This window comes from Eleutherodactylus coqui, chromosome 11, assembly GCF_035609145.1.
Source record: "Eleutherodactylus coqui strain aEleCoq1 chromosome 11, aEleCoq1.hap1, whole genome shotgun sequence".
NCBI classification, from domain to species: Eukaryota; Metazoa; Chordata; class Amphibia; order Anura; family Eleutherodactylidae; genus Eleutherodactylus; species Eleutherodactylus coqui.
The window spans coordinates 136,980,125-137,001,156 of NC_089847.1; the positions used below are offsets into that span (position 1 = coordinate 136,980,125).

The 21,032-nt window shown below is 47.3% G+C and overlaps 1 protein-coding gene across 1 annotated transcript in view; it reads left to right on the forward strand.

Annotated features, from left to right (window-relative positions):
* LOC136582504 (CD276 antigen homolog) overlaps window positions 1-21,032 on the forward strand; it is a 31,334-nt gene that overhangs the window by 4,214 nt on the left and 6,088 nt on the right. The window contains exon 2 of the mRNA XM_066583617.1: window positions 18,437-18,781. Within this exon, the coding sequence (XP_066439714.1) occupies window positions 18,437-18,781 (345 nt within the window). The remainder of the gene's footprint in view (window positions 1-18,436; window positions 18,782-21,032) is intronic.

Here is a 21,032-nt window from a genome sequence, read left to right on the forward strand (position 1 = left end):
ACCAGACCAGATTCTGTTCATCACTCAGACTGTTCATGGTGCTTTAAATCTGTGTTTCTGACTCCCATGCATCAGCTGACAACCACACTGGGACTACCCCAGGAGGTAGTGGCCCACTCTGCTCAGTTTCTCACGGCAAAGTCCAGATCCCTGTACAGGGGTTAAAGGGTGAATACCGGGAAACCATCGGGACAATGCCCTTAGGTTTAACCCAAAGCCAAACTGGTTGGCTGGCACAGTGGGTCCACACTCACTGATCTTAACAGTGTACTCGGGCCATGGAACCCGCTGATCCCTCCCATAGAGGACTCTCAGAATTGTTCCATAAGATAGCTCAACAGCATGAACGCCAGGAGCAAATACTGTCGCAGCTGTACAATGTGAGCGCTCATCTGAACATAATGACAACTACTGCAGGGGCACCACAGCTTTCCGCAGCAGCCACAATTCTCGCATCGTCCCCACAGGCAGTCTCTGCGGCAGGATCCGGCCCTCAATTATCTGCCCCTCCACGTTTCCAAGGAGATTTTAAGCAATGGCATTGGTTCATTAATCAGTGCTCCTTACATTTCAAACTGCTCTCCCACCGGTTCCTTACTGACCGCACTAAGGTGGCTTTTATGATGTCCCACCTTTCCGGACAGGCGCTAGCCTGGATAAACCCTCTCTGAAAAAGGAACGATCCTGCAGTCAACAGCCTAAGCATGTTTGTGGAGTCTTTCCGGAAGGTTTTGGATGAGCCTGGTCGTACAACTTCGGCTACCTCCTCCCTATTGTGTCTACGTCAGGGCAGACTTACTGTGGGCCAATATGCCATTCAATTTCGAACACTGGCCTCAGAGTTGAGCTGAAACAATGAGGCCCCGGTGGCGCCATTTTGGGAGGGCTTGGCAAGTCGCATTAAGGATGAATTGGCGGGTCATGAGAGTCCGTCTTCCCTGGACACCTTGATCTCTGTGGCCACAAGAATTGATCTTCGATTCCAGGAAAGGATCAAAGAGGCAACCCAGGAGAGATCTATCCGACTGGCACCCACGTTCCAGAGGCTGCTTTCTACCCCTCCGACTACCACCTTGGCTTCTGGTTCAGAGCCCATGCAGGTTTATGACATTCCAATAGACTGTGGGGTTCTGGGGCATTGTGTCCGTACCTGTCCTTTTAGGTTGGGAAACTCTTGAGCCTAGGGTCTGTAGGAGAGGCTACCCTAGGTAAAGATCAGTCATCTCCAAAATTGAATTTACCCATGACCTTGTCCGTCTCCGGTACTCCGTTCACTGTGTCGGCCTTCCTGGATTCTGGTTCAGTCGGATACTTTTTGCATCAGGCCTTGATGGGCAGCTACCAAATTCACGCGACCCCACTAAGGAGAGGGATTCCTAGAGGACAGTTCCTCCGAACAAGATGTAACTGCTCCACAAAGGGGGAGTTTCTGAAGGAGGGACAAAAATTAAAACAACGGTTTGTTCAGAAACACTACCTGGTTGAAATGGTAGAGGACGCTTACCTTCATGCATCTAGACAGAATAGGACTGACCTTCTGAATCCACGAAAATGCAAATCGACAAATATCATTAGAGTAATTGGTACCATTGACACAGAGGCTAGAAGAGTTAGAGAGGTCCTGGGAAGGTATTGGGACATCCTACTGAATGATGAAGATGTGGGGGATTGGATCCAGCTATCACATTCCGCCGAGGAAGAAACATCAAGGATAGAATGGTCAAGAACCACCTCTCTCCCCAGCAGTCTGATCTCATGTAGCTTGCGAAAACGAGATTTAAGGCCACCTTCCCCTGTTCCGATTGTTCAGCCTGTGAGTTCATCACAAAAATCTCGTCCTTCAGAAGCGCAGAAACAAAAACTGTCTTTCAGAATAGAGTTCATTAATTGCAAAACGTCCAATTTCACCTCTAGGGCCGCATGCTCCTGCGCTATGAACTATGTGGGCAAAACCTCACAACCACCGAGGAGAAGAATTCAGGCACACATCGGGAACATCAGAAGGAGAGATAATACCCTGTTGGCTAAACACATGTGGCAGGTTCATGGGGGCAATGTGAAGGATTTGAAATTCTAAGGGCTGGAGCTGGTTAGGACATTTGAGAGACATGGTAACATAGATAAGAAACTCCTGCAGACAGAGTCAGCGTGGATCTTCAGGCTAAGGTCCATTCATCCGAATGGCTTCAATGAAGTTTTATTGTTCAGCAGCTTCATTGGATGATGGGTGACTCTCTCACCGCTTGAGGTTCCCCTTCCTTCCTAGACGTCCTTAATTTAGTCACATCTTTTCATCTCCCTCTCCCTGTTATCCATGGTTTGGGAACTCATGTATGGGCCCTCTTTGTCTGTATCCCCAAGAGCATGATTACTTGATGCAATTGTTAAATGGCATTACTGTATTGGTTTTGAAGTCCCTGACATCACGGGAATCTTATCGTGATTTCTTCCTATACTTGGGGTAATAGTTGATGGGGAAATATTTCTCCCCTGCCCTCCACCCCTATGTGTATATCCTATGAATATTTCATTTTACCGCCCTCCCCCCCCATGTGTATATCCATGATTGATTGCACGGATGGGTGTATTCAGGGTGGGCACTTGATTGAAGGGGCAACCATTAGATGCCTCTGGATGACTGTTGACACTTATCAATGTTTTCTAGATGCTATAGCATCAGGCTCTCATTGGACCTGTCTCCTTTAGAGGCAGGATCATTGACATAATCTAATATCCGCCTTTACGGCTGGACTTTACCCAGCATGGGCTATATAAGACCAGAATGACTCTAGCCCTGCATATGACCGGCCCTCCACTATCAGGGCTGGTGGTCATGCTACCATTTGTGTTTTCCTTTTCTCCATTTGTTTGGTTAGGTGATTGTTCCCTTGGTAGGCGATTAACAGAACCCAGGGATTATTGGATCCTCTGGGGATCCTATTAGGGAGTTTAAGGTAGTGTAGGGTCTTTTTATGCCCTTTTTAGGACATTATCGATCTGAGGGTGATTCTGTCTCCTTAATTGGAATTAGCATTTTTTAGATGGAGGAGATTGTGCTTCCTGGGATCACACTCCTTGTTTTGGGTTGGTAATTCCGAACCTCAGGGGTCCAAAGGGCAGTCTTTTGATATGAGCTATATGATCTTGTAGCAATTGAATACATCTTTATCAAGACAATTAAGTTCCTGATGAATTGTAGGTCCAACGGAAACACATCGAGCCCACCTGAAACTCCTCATTGATTTTGTCTTTGGCTCAACCATTTTGAGTCGGGATTAATTCCCAAACTTCAATCTATATAGTGTATCAATTGTGTTATCTATCTTTTCTCATAGTAACTGTCTGTTACCATGCAGGGCGGCGCTGGGTCCCGCGGCCGGCGCGCGCCGCTTCGAGCTCGGCTTCGGCGTCCCGGAGCTGTGCTGTCAGGGATCTCCCGGCGGCGTGGAGCAGCCAGCATGCAGCAGCGTGGAGCAGCCGGCGTGCTGCGGCGTGGGCGTGTCCGCCCGTAGGGTGCCGCCCGCTCTCATCCACCTCCCTTATGCAACAGTGGGAGAGTCGGCTCCTCCCACCCTCCGCCCCGGGGCGGAGGCTTTTAGTTAAAAGACTGGCAGTGACCTGAACTCACTGCCAGTTATTGGTTCTGCTAGCCTCTAGTCAGGTCTATTCTAGTCTGTCCTAGTTGCTTGTCAGTATCCTTCGTTTGCCTGTGAGCTTCACCTCCAGCCTTGATTCACTCTGTCTGTTTTTGTTGGTCTGTTACACCTGCCTCTCCTGTCGGCACTCTGTCCCCTGTTAGTAGTTCCATCTAGGTAGTCGCCAGGTCCCTAGCCAGTGCAGGGACTGCCGCCCAGTTGTCCGCCTGGGGTTAGCCAGGGCCGAGGCAAGTAGGCAGGGACAGTGGGGTGCAGGAGATCAGGGCACCCCAACTGGCGCTCGGGGGGCAGAGTGCCGTAACACTGTCTTTGCTTGGATTGGGATGACTCGTTATTCAAGCTGCGACAATCCACGAAATAACAAATTGGAAACCCCTATTTATTCATACATTAATGCTGGATCCTGGCACCTTTGCTTTCAGAATTAACCCTGATACCTAGCATGCAGCCACATTCCAGTAGGACACCTCTCTGGTGTGGGGGTTAGAGACAATGCAGCCAGGGGGTCTTTTTGCTTGGGGTTTTCTTCCTATGCCTTGGAGCTATATACTCTCCCATCCATGGATCCCTCCATAGGGAAGGTTGTGGAGGACGGGTTCTCCAACCATGATACCTGTATGTTGTGCTTTGGCTGTTTTACTTGTTAGGCTGCCTGTCCACAGGTGGGTTTTCATTGCGTTCGCATAGAAGCAGGCAGAGACCAGTCCTATAGGAGTAGGCAGAGAGCAGTCCTATACAAGTAGATAAAGAGTAGTCCAATACAGGCAGGCAGAGAGTAGTTGCATGGGAGAAGATAGAGAGTAGTCATATAGGAGCAGGTAGAGAGCAGTTTTATAGGAGCAATGAGAGAGTAGTCATATAGGAGGAGGTAGAGAGCAGTCCTATAGAATCAGATAGAGAGTAGTATAGGAGCAGGTAGACAGCAGTCGTATAAGAGCAGGTTGTTAGGCTGGCTACCCAGGTCATCTGTCCCCTTGCCATTTCAGGCAGGCGCGGGAGTCGCTCTGCTCCTCCTGTATGAATAGCTTGTAGCCCTTTACTTTCCATCAGCACTGCAGGAGTTAATTCTCCCCACTGCTCTCAGCCCAGCTGCAGTGTAATTGGCTATTACACTCCTATTTAGCTGAGCTGGGGATCCCCTTCCTTGCTCGAGTATTGGTGTGTGTTTGTCTATCACCCAGTAGGCTTCCTACTCCTGACTTCAGCATCTGCCTTGATTACTGCCTCTTACCTGGTTTTCATTTGCACTTTGCCTGTCCCGACACCAGACCAGATTCTGTTCATCACTCAGACTGTTCATGGTGCTTTAAATCTGTGTTTCTGACTCCCATGCATCAGCTGACAACCACACTGGGACTACCCCAGGAGGTAGTGGCCCACTCTGCTCAGTTTCTCACGGCAAAGTCCAGATCCCTGTACAGGGGTTAAAGGGTGAATACCGGGAAACCATCGGGACAATGCCCTTAGGTTTAACCCAAAGCCAAACTGGTTGGCTGGCACAGTGGGTCCACACTCACTGATCTTAACAGTGTACTCGGGCCATGGAACCCGCTGATCCCTCCCATAGAGGACTCTCAGAATTGTTCCATAAGATAGCTCAACAGCATGAACGCCAGGAGCAAATACTGTCGCAGCTGTACAATGTGAGCGCTCATCTGAACATAATGACAACTACTGCAGGGGCACCACAGCTTTCCGCAGCAGCCACAATTCTCGCATCGTCCCCACAGGCAGTCTCTGCGGCAGGATCCGGCCCTCAATTATCTGCCCCTCCACGTTTCCAAGGAGATTTTAAGCAATGGCATTGGTTCATTAATCAGTGCTCCTTACATTTCAAACTGCTCTCCCACCGGTTCCTTACTGACCGCACTAAGGTGGCTTTTATGATGTCCCACCTTTCCGGACAGGCGCTAGCCTGGATAAACCCTCTCTGAAAAAGGAACGATCCTGCAGTCAACAGCCTAAGCATGTTTGTGGAGTCTTTCCGGAAGGTTTTGGATGAGCCTGGTCGTACAACTTCGGCTACCTCCTCCCTATTGTGTCTACGTCAGGGCAGACTTACTGTGGGCCAATATGCCATTCAATTTCGAACACTGGCCTCAGAGTTGAGCTGAAACAATGAGGCCCCGGTGGCGCCATTTTGGGAGGGCTTGGCAAGTCGCATTAAGGATGAATTGGCGGGTCATGAGAGTCCGTCTTCCCTGGACACCTTGATCTCTGTGGCCACAAGAATTGATCTTCGATTCCAGGAAAGGATCAAAGAGGCAACCCAGGAGAGATCTATCCGACTGGCACCCACGTTCCAGAGGCTGCTTTCTACCCCTCCGACTACCACCTTGGCTTCTGGTTCAGAGCCCATGCAGGTTTATGACATTCCAATAGACTGTGGGGTTCTGGGGCATTGTGTCCGTACCTGTCCTTTTAGGTTGGGAAACTCTTGAGCCTAGGGTCTGTAGGAGAGGCTACCCTAGGTAAAGATCAGTCATCTCCAAAATTGAATTTACCCATGACCTTGTCCGTCTCCGGTACTCCGTTCACTGTGTCGGCCTTCCTGGATTCTGGTTCAGTCGGATACTTTTTGCATCAGGCCTTGATGGGCAGCTACCAAATTCACGCGACCCCACTAAGGAGAGGGATTCCTAGAGGACAGTTCCTCCGAACAAGATGTAACTGCTCCACAAAGGGGGAGTTTCTGAAGGAGGGACAAAAATTAAAACAACGGTTTGTTCAGAAACACTACCTGGTTGAAATGGTAGAGGACGCTTACCTTCATGCATCTAGACAGAATAGGACTGACCTTCTGAATCCACGAAAATGCAAGTCGACAAATATCATTAGAGTAATTGGTACCATTGACACAGAGGCTAGAAGAGTTAGAGAGGTCCTGGGAAGGTATTGGGACATCCTACTGAATGATGAAGATGTGGGGGATTGGATCCAGCTATCACATTCCGCCGAGGAAGAAACATCAAGGATAGAATGGTCAAGAACCACCTCTCTCCCCAGCAGTCTGATCTCATGTAGCTTGCGAAAACGAGATTTAAGGCCACCTTCCCCTGTTCCGATTGTTCAGCCTGTGAGTTCATCACAAAAATCTCGTCCTTCAGAAGCGCAGAAACAAAAACTGTCTTTCAGAATAGAGTTCATTAATTGCAAAACGTCCAATTTCACCTCTAGGGCCGCATGCTCCTGCGCTATGAACTATGTGGGCAAAACCTCACAACCACCGAGGAGAAGAATTCAGGCACACATCGGGAACATCAGAAGGAGAGATAATACCCTGTTGGCTAAACACATGTGGCAGGTTCATGGGGGCAATGTGAAGGATTTGAAATTCTAAGGGCTGGAGCTGGTTAGGACATTTGAGAGACATGGTAACATAGATAAGAAACTCCTGCAGACAGAGTCAGCGTGGATCTTCAGGCTAAGGTCCATTCATCCGAATGGCTTCAATGAAGTTTTATTGTTCAGCAGCTTCATTGGATGATGGGTGACTCTCTCACCGCTTGAGGTTCCCCTTCCTTCCTAGACGTCCTTAATTTAGTCACATCTTTTCATCTCCCTCTCCCTGTTATCCATGGTTTGGGAACTCATGTATGGGCCCTCTTTGTCTGTATCCCCAAGAGCATGATTACTTGATGCAATTGTTAAATGGCATTACTGTATTGGTTTTGAAGTCCCTGACATCACGGGAATCTTATCGTGATTTCTTCCTATACTTGGGGTAATAGTTGATGGGGAAATATTTCTCCCCTGCCCTCCACCCCTATGTGTATATCCTATGAATATTTCATTTTACCGCCCTCCCCCCCCATGTGTATATCCATGATTGATTGCACGGGTGGGTGTATTCAGGGTGGGCACTTGATTGAAGGGGCAACCATTAGATGCCTCTGGATGACTGTTGACACTTATCAATGTTTTCTAGATGCTATAGCATCAGGCTCTCATTGGACCTGTCTCCTTTAGAGGCAGGATCATTGACATAATCTAATATCCGCCTTTACGGCTGGACTTTACCCAGCATGGGCTATATAAGACCAGAATGACTCTAGCCCTGCATATGACCGGCCCTCCACTATCAGGGCTGGTGGTCATGCTACCATTTGTGTTTTCCTTTTCTCCATTTGTTTGGTTAGGTGATTGTTCCCTTGGTAGGCGATTAACAGAACCCAGGGATTATTGGATCCTCTGGGGATCCTATTAGGGAGTTTAAGGTAGTGTAGGGTCTTTTTATGCCCTTTTTAGGACATTATCGATCTGAGGGTGATTCTGTCTCCTTAATTGGAATTAGCATTTTTTAGATGGAGGAGATTGTGCTTCCTGGGATCACACTCCTTGTTTTGGGTTGGTAATTCCGAACCTCAGGGGTCCAAAGGGCAGTCTTTTGATATGAGCTATATGATCTTGTAGCAATTGAATACATCTTTATCAAGACAATTAAGTTCCTGATGAATTGTAGGTCCAACGGAAACACATCGAGCCCACCTGAAACTCCTCATTGATTTTGTCTTTGGCTCAACCATTTTGAGTCGGGATTAATTCCCAAACTTCAATCTATATAGTGTATCAATTGTGTTATCTATCTTTTCTCATAGTAACTGTCTTTGCTTGGATTGGGGTGACTCGTTATTCAAGCTGCGACAATCCACGAAATAACAAATTGGAAACCCCTATTTATTCATACATTAATGCTGGATCCTGGCACCTTTGCTTTCAGAATTAACCCTGATACCTAGCATGCAGCCACATTCCAGTAGGACACCTCTCTGGTGTGGGGGTTAGAGACAATGCAGCCAGGGGGTCTTTTTGCTTGGGGTTTTCTTCCTATGCCTTGGAGCTATATACTCTCCCATCCATGGATCCCTCCATAGGGAAGGTTGTGGAGGACGGGTTCTCCAACCATGATACCTGTATGTTGTGCTTTGGCTGTTTTACTTGTTAGGCTGCCTGTCCACAGGTGGGTTTTCATTGCGTTCGCATAGAAGCAGGCAGAGACCAGTCCTATAGGAGTAGGCAGAGAGCAGTCCTATACAAGTAGATAAAGAGTAGTCCAATACAGGCAGGCAGAGAGTAGTTGCATGGGAGAAGATAGAGAGTAGTCATATAGGAGCAGGTAGAGAGCAGTACTTTAGGAGTAGGTAGAGAGTTTTCTTATAGTAGCAGGTAAAGAGTAGTCCTATAGGAGCAGGTAGAGAGCAGTTGTTTAGGAGTAGATAGAGAACAGTCTAATATAGGAGACAAGAGAGTAGTTGTATATGAGCAGGTAGAGAGTAGCTCTTATAGGAGAAGGTAGCATTCCTATAAGAGACCGTAAAGATTAGTCATATATGAGCAAGTAGACAGCAGTCCTATAGGAGCAAGTAGAGAGTAGTTGTATAGGAACAGGTAGAGAGCAGTCCTAAAGGAGTTAATAGAGAGCAGTCCAATAGAGGCAGGTAGAGAGCAGTCCTATAGGAGCAGGTAGAGAGTAGTCTTATAGATCAGGTAGAGAGTAGTCCTATAGGAGCAGGTAGAGACTAGTCATATAAAAGCAGGTAGAGAGAAGTCCTATAGGAGCAGGTAAAGAGTATCTCTCATAGGAGCTGGTAGAGAGCAGTCCTATAGGAGCAGGTAGAGATTAGTCATATAAAAAGCAGGTAGAGAGCAGTCCTATAGGAGCAGGTAAAGAGTATCTCTCATAGGAGCAGGTAAAGAGCAGTACTATAGGAGCAGGTAGAGTGTAGTGGTATAGGAGCAGGTAGAGAGCAGTCCTATAGGAGTGGGTAGAGAGCAGTCCTATAGGAGCAGGTAGAGCGCAGTCCTATACAAGTAGATAAAGAGTAGTCCAATACAGGCAGGCAGAGAGTAGTTGCATGGGAGAAGATAGAGAGTAGTCATATAGGAGCAGGTAGAGAGCAGTACTTTAGGAGTAGGTAGAGAGCAGTTGTTTAGGAGTAGATAGAGAACAGTCTAATAGAGGAGACAAGAGAGTAGTTGTATATGAGCAGGTAGAGAGTAGCTCTTATAGGAGAAGGTAGCATTCCTATAAGAGACCGTAAAGATTAGTCATATATGAGCAAGTAGACAGCAGTACTATAGGAGCAAGTAGAGAGTAGTTGTATAGGAACAGGTAGAGAGCAGTCCTAAAGGAGTTAATAGAGAGCAGTCCAATAGAGGCAGGTAGAGAGCAGTCCTATAGGAGCAGGTAGAGAGTAGTCTTATAGATCAGGTAGAGAGCAGTCCTATAGGAGCAGGTAGAGACTAGTCATATAAAAGCAGGTAGAGAGCAGTCCTATAGGAGCAGGTAAAGAGTATCTCTCATAGGAGCTGGTAGAGAGCAGTCCTATAGGAGCAGGTAGAGTGTAGTGGTATAGGAGCAGGCAGAGAGGAATCCTATAGGAGCAGGTAGAAAGTAGTCATGTAGGAGCAGGTAGAGAGCAGTGCTATAAGACTAGATAGAGAGCAGTTCTTTAGAGGCAGACAGAGAGAAGTTGTATAGGAGTAGGTAAAGAGTAGTAATATAGGAGCAGATAGAGGGCAGTCTGATTGGAACAGAGAGTAGTCGTATGGGAGCAGGTAAAGAACAGTCCTATAGGAGCAGGTAGAGAGTAGTCGGATAAATGCTGGTAGAGAGCAGTCCTGTAGGATCAAATAGAGAGAAGTCCTATAGGAGCAGGTGAAAAGTATCTCTCATAGGAGCAGGTAGAGAGTAACTCTTATACTAGTAGGTAGAGAGCAGTCCTATAAGAGTAGATAGAGAGCAGTCTTTTAGAGGCAAGTAGAGAGTAGAGGTGATCCGGCTCCAGGAGTATTGGAAACGTGTCCTCTGTTGCATTTTAACTGTAGATATGTAATAGCACATATGGAATAAAAAAGCATATTCTTTTTACATTGACACATTAGCTTCTTTATTTTTCCTTGGAGAAAGAAAAGCTTTTTTGTGAGCAGGTAGAGAGTAGTCGTATATGAACAGAGAGTAGTCGTATAGGAGTAGATAGAGAGCAGTCGTATACGAACAGAGAAGGGTCGTATAGGAGTAGATAGAGAGCAGTCGTATACGAACAGAGAGTAGTCGTATAGGAGTAGGTAGAGAGCAGTCATATATGAACAGAGAGTAGTCTTATAGGAGTAGGTAGAGAGCAGTCGTATACGAACAGAGAGTAGTCGTATAGGAGTAGGTAGAGAGCAGTTGTATATGAACAGAGAGTAGTCGTATAGGAGTAGATAGAGAGCAGTCGTATACAAACAAAGAGCAGTTGTATAGGAGTAGGTAGAGAGCAGTCGTATACGAACAGAGAGTAGTCTTATAGGAGTAGGTAGAGAGCAGTCGTATATGAACAAAGAAGGGTCGTATAGGAGTAGATAGAGAGCAGTCGTATACGAACAGAGAGTAGTTGTATAGGAGTAGGTAGAGAGCAGTCGTATACGAACAGAGAGTAGTCGTATAGGAGTAGGTAGAGAGCAGTCGTATACGAACAGAGAAGGGTCGTATAGGAGTAGATAGAGAGCAGTCGTATACGAACAGAGAGTAGTTGTATAGGAGTAGGTAGAGAGCAGTCGTATACGAACAGAGAGTAGTCGTATAGGAGTAGGTAGAGAGCAGTCGTATACGAACAGAGAAGGGTCGTATAGGAGTAGATAGAGAGCAGTCGTATACGAACAGAGAGTAGTTGTATAGGAGTAGGTAGAGAGCAGTCGTATACGAACAGAGAGTAGTCGTATAGGAGTAGGTAGAGAGCAGTCGTATATGAACAGAGAGTAGTCTTATAGGAGTAGGTAGAGAGCAGTCGTATATGAACAGAGAGTAGTCTATAGGAGTAGATAGAGAGCAGACGTATACAAACAAAGAGCAGTCGTATAGGAGTAGGTAGAGAGCAGTCGTATACGAACAGAGAGTAGTCTTATAGGAGTAGGTAGAGAGCAGTCGTATACGAACAGAGAGTAGTCGTATAGGAGTAGGTAGAGAGCAGTCGTATATGAACAGAGAGTAGTCGTATAGGAGTAGATAGAGAGCAGTCGTATACGAACAGAGAGTAATCGTATAGGAGTGGGTAGAGAGCAGTTGTATATGAACAGAGAGTAATCGTATAGGAGTGGGTAGAGAGCAGTTGTATATGAACAGAGAGTAATCGTATAGGAGTGGGTAGAGAGCAGTCGTATACGAACAGAGAGTAGTCGTATAGGAGTAGGTAGAGAGCAGTCGTATACGAACAGAGAGTAGTCGTATAGGAGTAGGTAGAGAGCAGTCGTATACGAACAGAGAAGGGTCGTATAGGAGTAGATAGAGAGCAGTCGTATACGAACAGAGAGTAGTCGTATAGGAGTAGGTAGAGAGCAGTCGTATACAAACAAAGAGCAGTCGTATAGGAGTAGGTAGAGAGCAGTCGTATATGAACAGAGAGTAGTCGTATAGGAGTAGATAGAGAGCAGTCGTATACGAACAGAGAGTAGTCGTACAGAAGTGGGTAGAGAGCAGTCTTATCAGGGCAGGTATTCTGTCATTAGGGAGAATTTTGCAGCAATTGTACGCGCCAGGCGTCTCTGGGGAAACGTTTGTGTACTTTACCCTGTATGTTGCACGCGGCGCAGTGAGCTCTGGGTAGAGAATCCAAGGACGGCATTTATTGGTATTGCACAATAGCTTGAGAGACACAAGCTGCAGAACAACCAATGTTAGTCCGATGTGAAGAATATATAGAGCTGGTGGTCAATAAAACATGGGATGGGATCCAGAGATTGAGGATTATTGTTGGTGTAACAATAGCAGTCGCCTTTCTTGGGTACTAATGGTCTCGCAGTACTCAGATACTCAGATACTAGATGAATTATGTAACATCCAGACAGTCAAATGAGCAACAATAAGAAGCACATAGAAACCCAACACAGAGGTGAAAGAATAGGAAGCCACCAATAGAAGACAAGAACACAATGGTGATCAGATGGTGCCACAATGTATGAGGGTGATGGTAGTCAGATAATGGAGAAGACGGATGATAGTGGTCACAGACAGGTCTAGCGCGTCAGTCTAAAAAAGCCATAATGGTCGGATTTGGCACTGGTCACCCTGGCCTCCTCACAGATGGTTGGACTCCTGATTATGTCCATAGAGCAACTGCTGGCTGAGCAGACAGAAAAAGTATAAACTGGGAAGCCAGGAGTGAATAGCAGGTATACGGGTTATACGTCCAAGCCAACTCACAAGGCTAAATCCAGGTGAGGAGCGAGCTAAACCCACTGCAGATTTGGGTACGGCTCCACATCAAATTCACATCTGTTCCAAGTAGATTTTGGCAGAGAGTTAACCCTTCATTTAAAGAGGTGATATCTGTGCTGTACATCCTCAGTGTAAACTGCTATACTGTGCAGGTCCTCCTCACTGCAGGTTCCATGCCATTTGTTCCGGCACCATGTCATGAAATCTCTTATCTCCTCCATATGACTTTACTGTAAATGCTGGAGATTTTTCTATATGGAAAGTTCACAGCATTTACATTATGCATTAACATACCCTTAGGCCACGTTCACACGAACGAGAAAATCGTGCGAGATTTCTGAGTTACGCGGCACACAAATAGAAAAGAAATTATGGCATGTCCTATATTTTCACATTCCTCAGAATGCATCGCCCATTGTCTTCAATGTGACAGGAAAACACATTGCACAGCATGCGAGGCGAGGTTTCCCTTTGAAAACAATGGGAAACACTTGACGACCCTCCGACTCTGTAACGGTCCGGCTCGGGTTCAGAGTCTGTTGTTGCAACCAGTGCGGGCCATCCCAGGGGCTGGTTTTCCCAAATACCTCTGGTTGAACTCCCCCGTGAGCCTTGGTGCATGAAGTTTATTGCAGGGATCAAACCTGTGACCTACTGTGCTCTGGACGGTTTCTCTGCCCAGTGGGCCAGCTGAACAAGCTCCTCTGCTGATCATAACATTGTCCTGGCGCCTGATCTAGTTCCAGCCCTCTGTCCTGGCCCTGCTGCTACTTCCTATAAAAGCCTGGATATCAGACAACTGAAAGAAGCAGTGCAAAAGCGAAAAACATGGAGGGAGCTCGCATTTGGGGTTGTCGAGGGTCGTGAATGACTAAACGGTTAATAACCACAACATAAAAGCCTGGCCCCGCCACTCCCTCAGTGTGAGATTATTGTGCTCCACAGCCCTTCATCTAGTTCCTCTCCACTACAAGAATGTTATCACTGGAAGAATGTTATCTTTGAGTCATTGAGACAGGACGGTTCCCACGGCAGTCAGAGGCTTTCACTTCAACCACAAACAGCAATTCAGGATTTAGATGGACCAGTAATGGAGCAGAAGTGAAAAGAGGTTTTAGTTTTTCAAACACATCCTGTGCCTCTGCAGACCATGAATATGCTTTGACTTTCTTTGTGAGTGAAGTGATTAGCAAGATGATTTTTGAGAAGTCTTTTATGAATCTTCCGTAAAAATTCGCAAACCCTCTAAAGCGTTGAACATCTTTTAGATTTTGCGGAGTGGGCCAATCAACTACAGCTTTAGTTTTACTAGGATCCATACTCAGACCATCAGATGATATATCCAAGAAATTGAATTCCCCAGCTGGGGATGAAGAAGGTAGAATACAATGGCGTACTACTGGGGGTCACAGGGCCCCTTATGAAATCTTACTGCCGTGGCTTGCGGACCCCCTGGTAGACACAGTCTCACCACTGTCTCACAGCTGCAGCCCACGGGCCAGCACTTACCGGGGGAGCCGGCAGCCAATTACAGGCTGCAGACTCCCCGGGCGCTCACTCCTCCCACTGAGAGACTGTAGTTGTGATTGGTCACAACTGCAGTGTATCAGTTCACTGATGGTAGCTCACTGACAGTGTCAGGAGCTGAGAAGGAGACCGGGGGAGGAATACATGCTGTGGTAAATACTGTATATACTCCATAATGTATTGCTGGTATAAGTTATACCAGCTGTACATATATAATTATATACAGGAGATCTCCAGGTTACATCAGCATGCTCCATATCACTATATACAGCGATACAGGGGGATATACATCTACTGTATATAGTGATATGGAGCATGCTTGTCTAGACCGGCGGCTCGCGGGTCCGTTCCCTCACCGCCGGTCCTGTCACACAGGCGGCTGCCGCTGCCCCAGTCCTTGTCACCTCCCCTGGCCACCAGGCTCCTCCTTGCCGCCAGGTTGCTAGGGTCGCGGCGTGGGCTGCCCCGCACCGCATCCTCGGCTTCATAGCAACCCAGCACTCATCTTCTTCTCCGCCTCCTGCAGGGCTGGGGGTGGGGTCCCCTGCTGGGCTGGGTGTTCCTGGTGGCTGTCAGACTCCCCGCTCCAATCAGCTGCCGGGGCGGGAGCTCTGACAGGATTTAAACCTGTCTGTGTGTGCAAATGGTTGCCAGTGATAGTTTGGTCTTCCAGCTGCACCCGCGTATTGTTTGACTCCTGTTGTGACCCCGGCTTTTTGACTTTCTGCTTTCTGGACCTAACTTTGCTTTTGCCTGACCCCTCTGTACCACGTACCCTCCTATTTCCGACCCGGATAGTCTGACCATTCTACTGCTTGTTTGTCTCCAGTGTCTGTTTGTCGTCCCCGTATCGCGCTTCCCTAGTGAGGGTTTAGCCCAGGGGGGCAAGTAGGTAGGGACAGGGGTTGCAGGTTTCTTCAGGGACTTCCAGTATCCCGGACCCTGTTCTGACAATGCTGGTATAACCTGGCCCAGTTTATATAAGCTTGGTTGATATCACATCAAAAGAATGGGTTTCATATTCATGTGAGATTTTCTCGGCTGTGTGAAAGCGGCCCAAGGGGGCTACAAACAAATTTTCACATAGTCTAGGAAATGAGTCATTTTTAGTCTTACGCCAAGGGCCTAAATCATTTATGTAAATTGGTCTTGAAGCTGTATGCAGCACAGTTTAGGTATGGGTACGGGTACAGATGGAGGGTGGGTGGCCAGCTAAACGTTTGCACCCAGGCCCCTGAGCCTTTAGTTACGCCCCTGGTCGAATGAAACCCTTCTTTAAATTTTCATCCACGTATGCTCTGAGGACTTTTAATTCAGGTTTGGAAAGATTGTAAATTTGCCCAAAAGGGATGGTTGTTCCTGGAGGCAATTCTGCTGATAATTCTCAGAGGTTTGGGTATGTTCGGGGGCGGGTAGTGACATCTGCCATCTTTCTTTGCAGTACTCAGAGGGGTGGGTAATGGTCCTTAAGTCCCAGTTAATGGAAGGATTGTGGGTAGGAAACCAAGGGATTCCGAGAATAACTGGAAACTTGGGAAAAGAGATAAGATGGGAACTAATTGTGCTTCTTGAGATATTATTGCCGAGAGCGTATTTAAAGTCCATGAAGTTCCCTCCAGCTTCAGAGTCTAACATAGCGGAGCATTCTAATTTTTGGTCCCCAATTAGGACTTGTATGGGAATGACCAAGTGAAAAGATGGGGGACATATTTCATCTTTATCTTGGGTTATCGATGGGATAGCCAGGCTGTTTAGGAACGTCAGATCTGCCTATGGTCTCGGCACCAGGAAATGCTATAGTCCTTTGGAACTTGTTGGGGCAATTAATAGCATAATTTCCCGATTCCCCACACTATAGACATAGATTCTCAGCGCCTTTCCTTCTCAGCTAATGAAAGAGGTTTGCGGATGGAATCAATCTTCATTGGCTTGGGAATGGTTCCAGTCCTTTGTTGGGTGTTAAACGCTGGTTGACTGAAAGAATAGGCAGGATGGTTCCCAAAAACTCGCAGCTTCTCCTTCTTTCGTTCTGTGATTCTCTGATCAATACGAATACATAACCACATAAAGTCCTGCAGATTGTCAGGGGTCTCCACTCTGGCAAGCTCATCTTGCTCTGATAATCCTCGTCGGAACTGACTCTTCTAGTTGGCTAGGTTCTATGTGGTGTCAGTCACTCAGTGATGAAATTCTGCCATATGTTCAGCAATAGAGCGTTGCCCTTGTCGTAGGTTGTGCAACCTACCTTCTGCTATGGCACAGTGATTTGGGTCATCAAAGACTTGATCCATAGCAGTAGTGAAGGCATCGAGACTGTCAAGGTGGTTACTGTTTGTTTCCACATATGGCAAGGCCCATGCAAGCGCTTCATCTGTGAGGAGGTTGACGATAAATAATACCTTCTTTCTGTCACTAGTAAACGGAGTAGGTTGCATCTGGAAATAGATACGACACTGGTTCAGGAACCCTCGGTACTGGGGACGATTCCCACTGAACTTTGCTGGCAGTGGCATGCGGACATCAGAACCTGAATTGCGCAACTCCAGAAGTTGCCACTGTAAATCAGTGATCTGCCTTTGTAGGTCAGCAGCCTTTTCCAGGTAAGTGGCGCAAAACTCTTGGAGCTCAATAACCTGTTTCCTCAAGGTGGTCACAGCAGACTCTATTTTGGGTGAGATTATTACTGTTACGTTCCGGTTCGGAATCTCTTGTTGCGACTCCAGTGGGCCGAAAGAGTAGTCAGGGGAAGCCGGAGGTCGGTACACAGGTAGTATCGGTTAGGGTACAAAAGGAGCAGGCAGGTAGCGTAGTCAGTGAGAAGCCAGAGTCCGGTACACAGAAGCAGCAATTGTAGTGAGAGGAGCAGTTGGGAGGAAAGCTTGACTGAGGGCTGGGAGCACAATAATCTCACAAAGGAAGGAGATACAAGGCCAGGTTTATAAAGTGTGAGCAATCAGGGAAACAGGAGCAGGAAACAAGGACAAGGTTCAGCAGAGGAGCTATCCAAAGGGCTGGATAGCTCAGCAAGTAGAACTACTGTCTGGAGTACAGGAGCTCCTGGATTTGTGCCGCGCCAGATGATCGCAACTGTACTGAAGTGATGGAAGGCATTTTTGACACAAAAACACCTCGCATCCCCAGGTACATCGCACATGCACAAGTGACATATTGGGCTCAACCGTGTGCAGGAAGCCTTACAGAGACAAGAGCAAGATCACACATCCTCTTTCCCCCTGGTCAGCACTCCCACTCTCTCTTCTTCCACACATGCTGAGGGAAGAACTAGCTGGAGTGTGCTGGACTTCAACTTTCCAGATTAGATTACTAATAGTGTCCCCTATATCAGCCCCAGTAGTAATAGCACCCCCCTGAGACCGTTATACTTATCTCCTCCTTGACTTCAAAGCGCTGCTGCTGCTTTGCTTGGCACTGCTGTGGGTGGAAGTGTGTGCACCTGTGGAACCGAAGAGGAGAGATCAGGAGAGGAGGAACCCGGGTGCACAAACTGACGCCAGTCTGTGCACCTGTAGGAGTGCCATTGAGTGATTACCAGCTGGGGAGTTGCGGCACCTTGGCTGGTAATCCTTTTCATGGTGACTCGACATCCCGAAAGCGGGACAAGAGGCTGTCCTGCTTAGGGACCCTGGGGATAGCAAGACACGGGGTCCCAGAGTGGGACTGCCCCACCTTAATTGGGATATTTGGTCACCTGGCTGAAATCAGAGCTGCAAGTATATGAAGGTCCTACTTCATCCTGCTCTATCTCTGGTTAAATCATAACTAGAGCTGCCATCCCATACTTGTTTTAAAGCCAAGATTAAAGATTTACAATATGACCAAGGTCCCAGTATAACTACAACGTGTGAGATATGTCCTTACTTGAAAAGAGTTATTAAAGAAGTTTTCCTTCTGGACATTTCCCTAAATCGAAAAAGAAAAAGTTTGGCAAATTTTGCTCTCTTCAGACATTTCTGATGGCGCTTGCAGTTGAAATCTGAAGAAGCACCTCACAGTTTTAGGATGTTACTAAATAAAACGGTCATTGTCTGCTTTATAGATACATTGGAAATCCGCAGGATCGATTCCCCTGTCGAGGCACTGCTGGGTCATAATGTGATCATACCCTGCCACTTTACTGGCTACAAAGCTTCACATCTGGATCTTTCTACAGTCTCTGTGCGCTGGACCCTAAGAACACTAGAAGAAGAACTTATCTACTTGTTCAATGGTGGACAACGTGTCCAAAATAGATCAGGGTCTGACATACCAGAACGTGGACTTGTGGAGGGAGATGCCGGTCTACATATACCCAACCTGCAGATCAGGGATGAAGGAGAATACACCTGTTCCGTCATCGTTACTCCTGATAAAGCGACGAGTAAAGTCACCCTGCAGCTGTCCGGTAAGTACTGCCATCACAGAGGTCAATATATCTGCCATCGTATGATGCATCTATGGAGGCACAGAGTGGACCGTAAGGCAAGTCTCCTGCACAAAGACCTTTCAACAAGTCCCAAAATTCCACCAATGTTATATAAATGTTAGTTGCAGCCACAGGAAACATTTGCTAGAGATGATCGCCGCTAAAAGGGAATCTACAGGTTATTAAACGGACCCTCCGGTTATAAAATAACATTTTGTCCTGGGACCGGAGGGGCGGTTATACTACCTGCTGTTGTTTTTTTATGCTGGTGCCCCTCTGATCCGCCAGGTCCCATTTTTAGATGCCCATGGTGGCCAACACAATCCTCAGGCTACCTAATCTCCACAGTGTATTAGTAGTGTTAGACTACCAATGGACAATAACCTGATCTCTGATAGGCCGGGGTTGGTCACATGATTTGTGCTTGCAAACCAGAGAGCTGCATACTGTGTGCATTAAGTAGCTAGAAAATTGCAGTGGCCATCTTGGACAAGATCCCAAACCTGCAGATCGGAGGGACAATGGCAAACAGGAATGAGAAGAATGACAGCAGGTAATATACCTCCCCACCGCCGCCACCTTTTCAGTCCTGGAACAGAATTTTGTCCCAAAACTGGATGGGCGCTTCAAATAAAAAGGTTCACTTACTTTTTCTCCCTATACTATGGATGTTACTAAATGTGCTCAGTAAGACTAGGGCTACAAAGCAACCAAAGACGATGTAAAGCCCTGCGACCTTGTGCTGCCATTGAAGTCAATAGGGTTGTGGTGCCGCAAGCTGCGGGTTGGAAAAGGTCCACCGAGGTTGTAGGCCTACGCAGTGATGTTTGGGTGCACGATCCCTGTCTTATATAGCTTAAGCCTGAAAGACATGAACGGTACAACTGTTTTTACTGACCCCAGAGCATCTGAATGCCTTATGTGGATGGATCGGCAGTGAACATGCGTGACCTCTCCATTCACTTCTATGGGACAGAAGGACATCCATGCGCTCTGCAGTCTCCTTCTGGCCCATAGAATGGATGGAGCAGCAGTCTTTCAATGCATGCTGCTTCTTTCAGAGGGCATTCGGGTCCCCTGGGGATCGCTGTAAGTCCCTGCAGCCGGACCCCAGCAATCAGAGACATTTACCCCCTGTCCTGTAGATAGGAGATACATGTTTTTAGTTGTAAAATCCCTTTAATGGCGCCTACCCACTAGCGATATGTTTTCTTGCAATGCGAGAGCGAGTGAAAACACATGATTATGTAACCAATGATTTTCAATGGTTTCATACTCATTTGCGATTTTAACACTCTAGCCTCGCAGCGCAGAGAAAACTTTGTGATATCGCTCATTGTTTTCAATGGGGCCGGCGCCAGCAGCACCAACCCCATTGAAAACATAGGGAGTACATCGTGGACTTCTGCCACAGCTGTGACAGCTAAGGCAGGGGACCGCGGGGATGAAGGAATCCTCTGCCATATTTGTCACAGCTGTGACAGAAGTCCGCAATGCTATCCCACTGCTTTCAATGGGACCGGCGCTGCTGAGGCAACCCCCGCAGCAATGATTTTCGGGGAAGGGCTTGAAATATAAGCCTTTCCCTGAAAGCCATCCCTAGCTGAAAAAAAAGTTACAATTTTTTTTTACTCACCTAGAAGAGCTGTCTGGCTCTTCTCTTCGGCCCTGGCAGTCGTCTTCTATCTTCTGGAGGACGGGGATTGAAAAATCTACTCCCCCAGAAAGCGTTGGTCTGATTGGCTGAGCGCTCAGCCAATCACAGGCAGTGCTCTGCCATTGAATGACAGCTGAGTGCTGCCTATGATTGGTCACAGCGCTCAGCCAATCACAGGCAGCGCTCAGCCATTCCTTGAATTCATACGACTGTGGGACCAGAGAGAAGAGCTGCACGGCTCTCCTAGGTGAGTAAAAAAAAAATTTTAACTCTTTTTTTCAGCTAGGGATGATTTTCAGCGAAGGTCTTATATTTCAAGCCCTTCCCAGAAAATCATTGACGCGGGTGCTGCCTGCCACCCACTGCGTTCAATGGGGCTGCAGCAGCGCTGGCCCCTTTGAAAGCAATGGGATAGCATTGCGAACCTCTGCCACAGCTGTGAGTACTATGGCAGAGGATTCCTTCATCCCCGCGGTCCCCTGCCTTAGCTGTGGCAGATTCCGCGATGTACTCTCTATGTCTTTAGTGCAGAAGCGACAGCCCCGTTTAAAGCAATGAGCGATATCGCAGAGT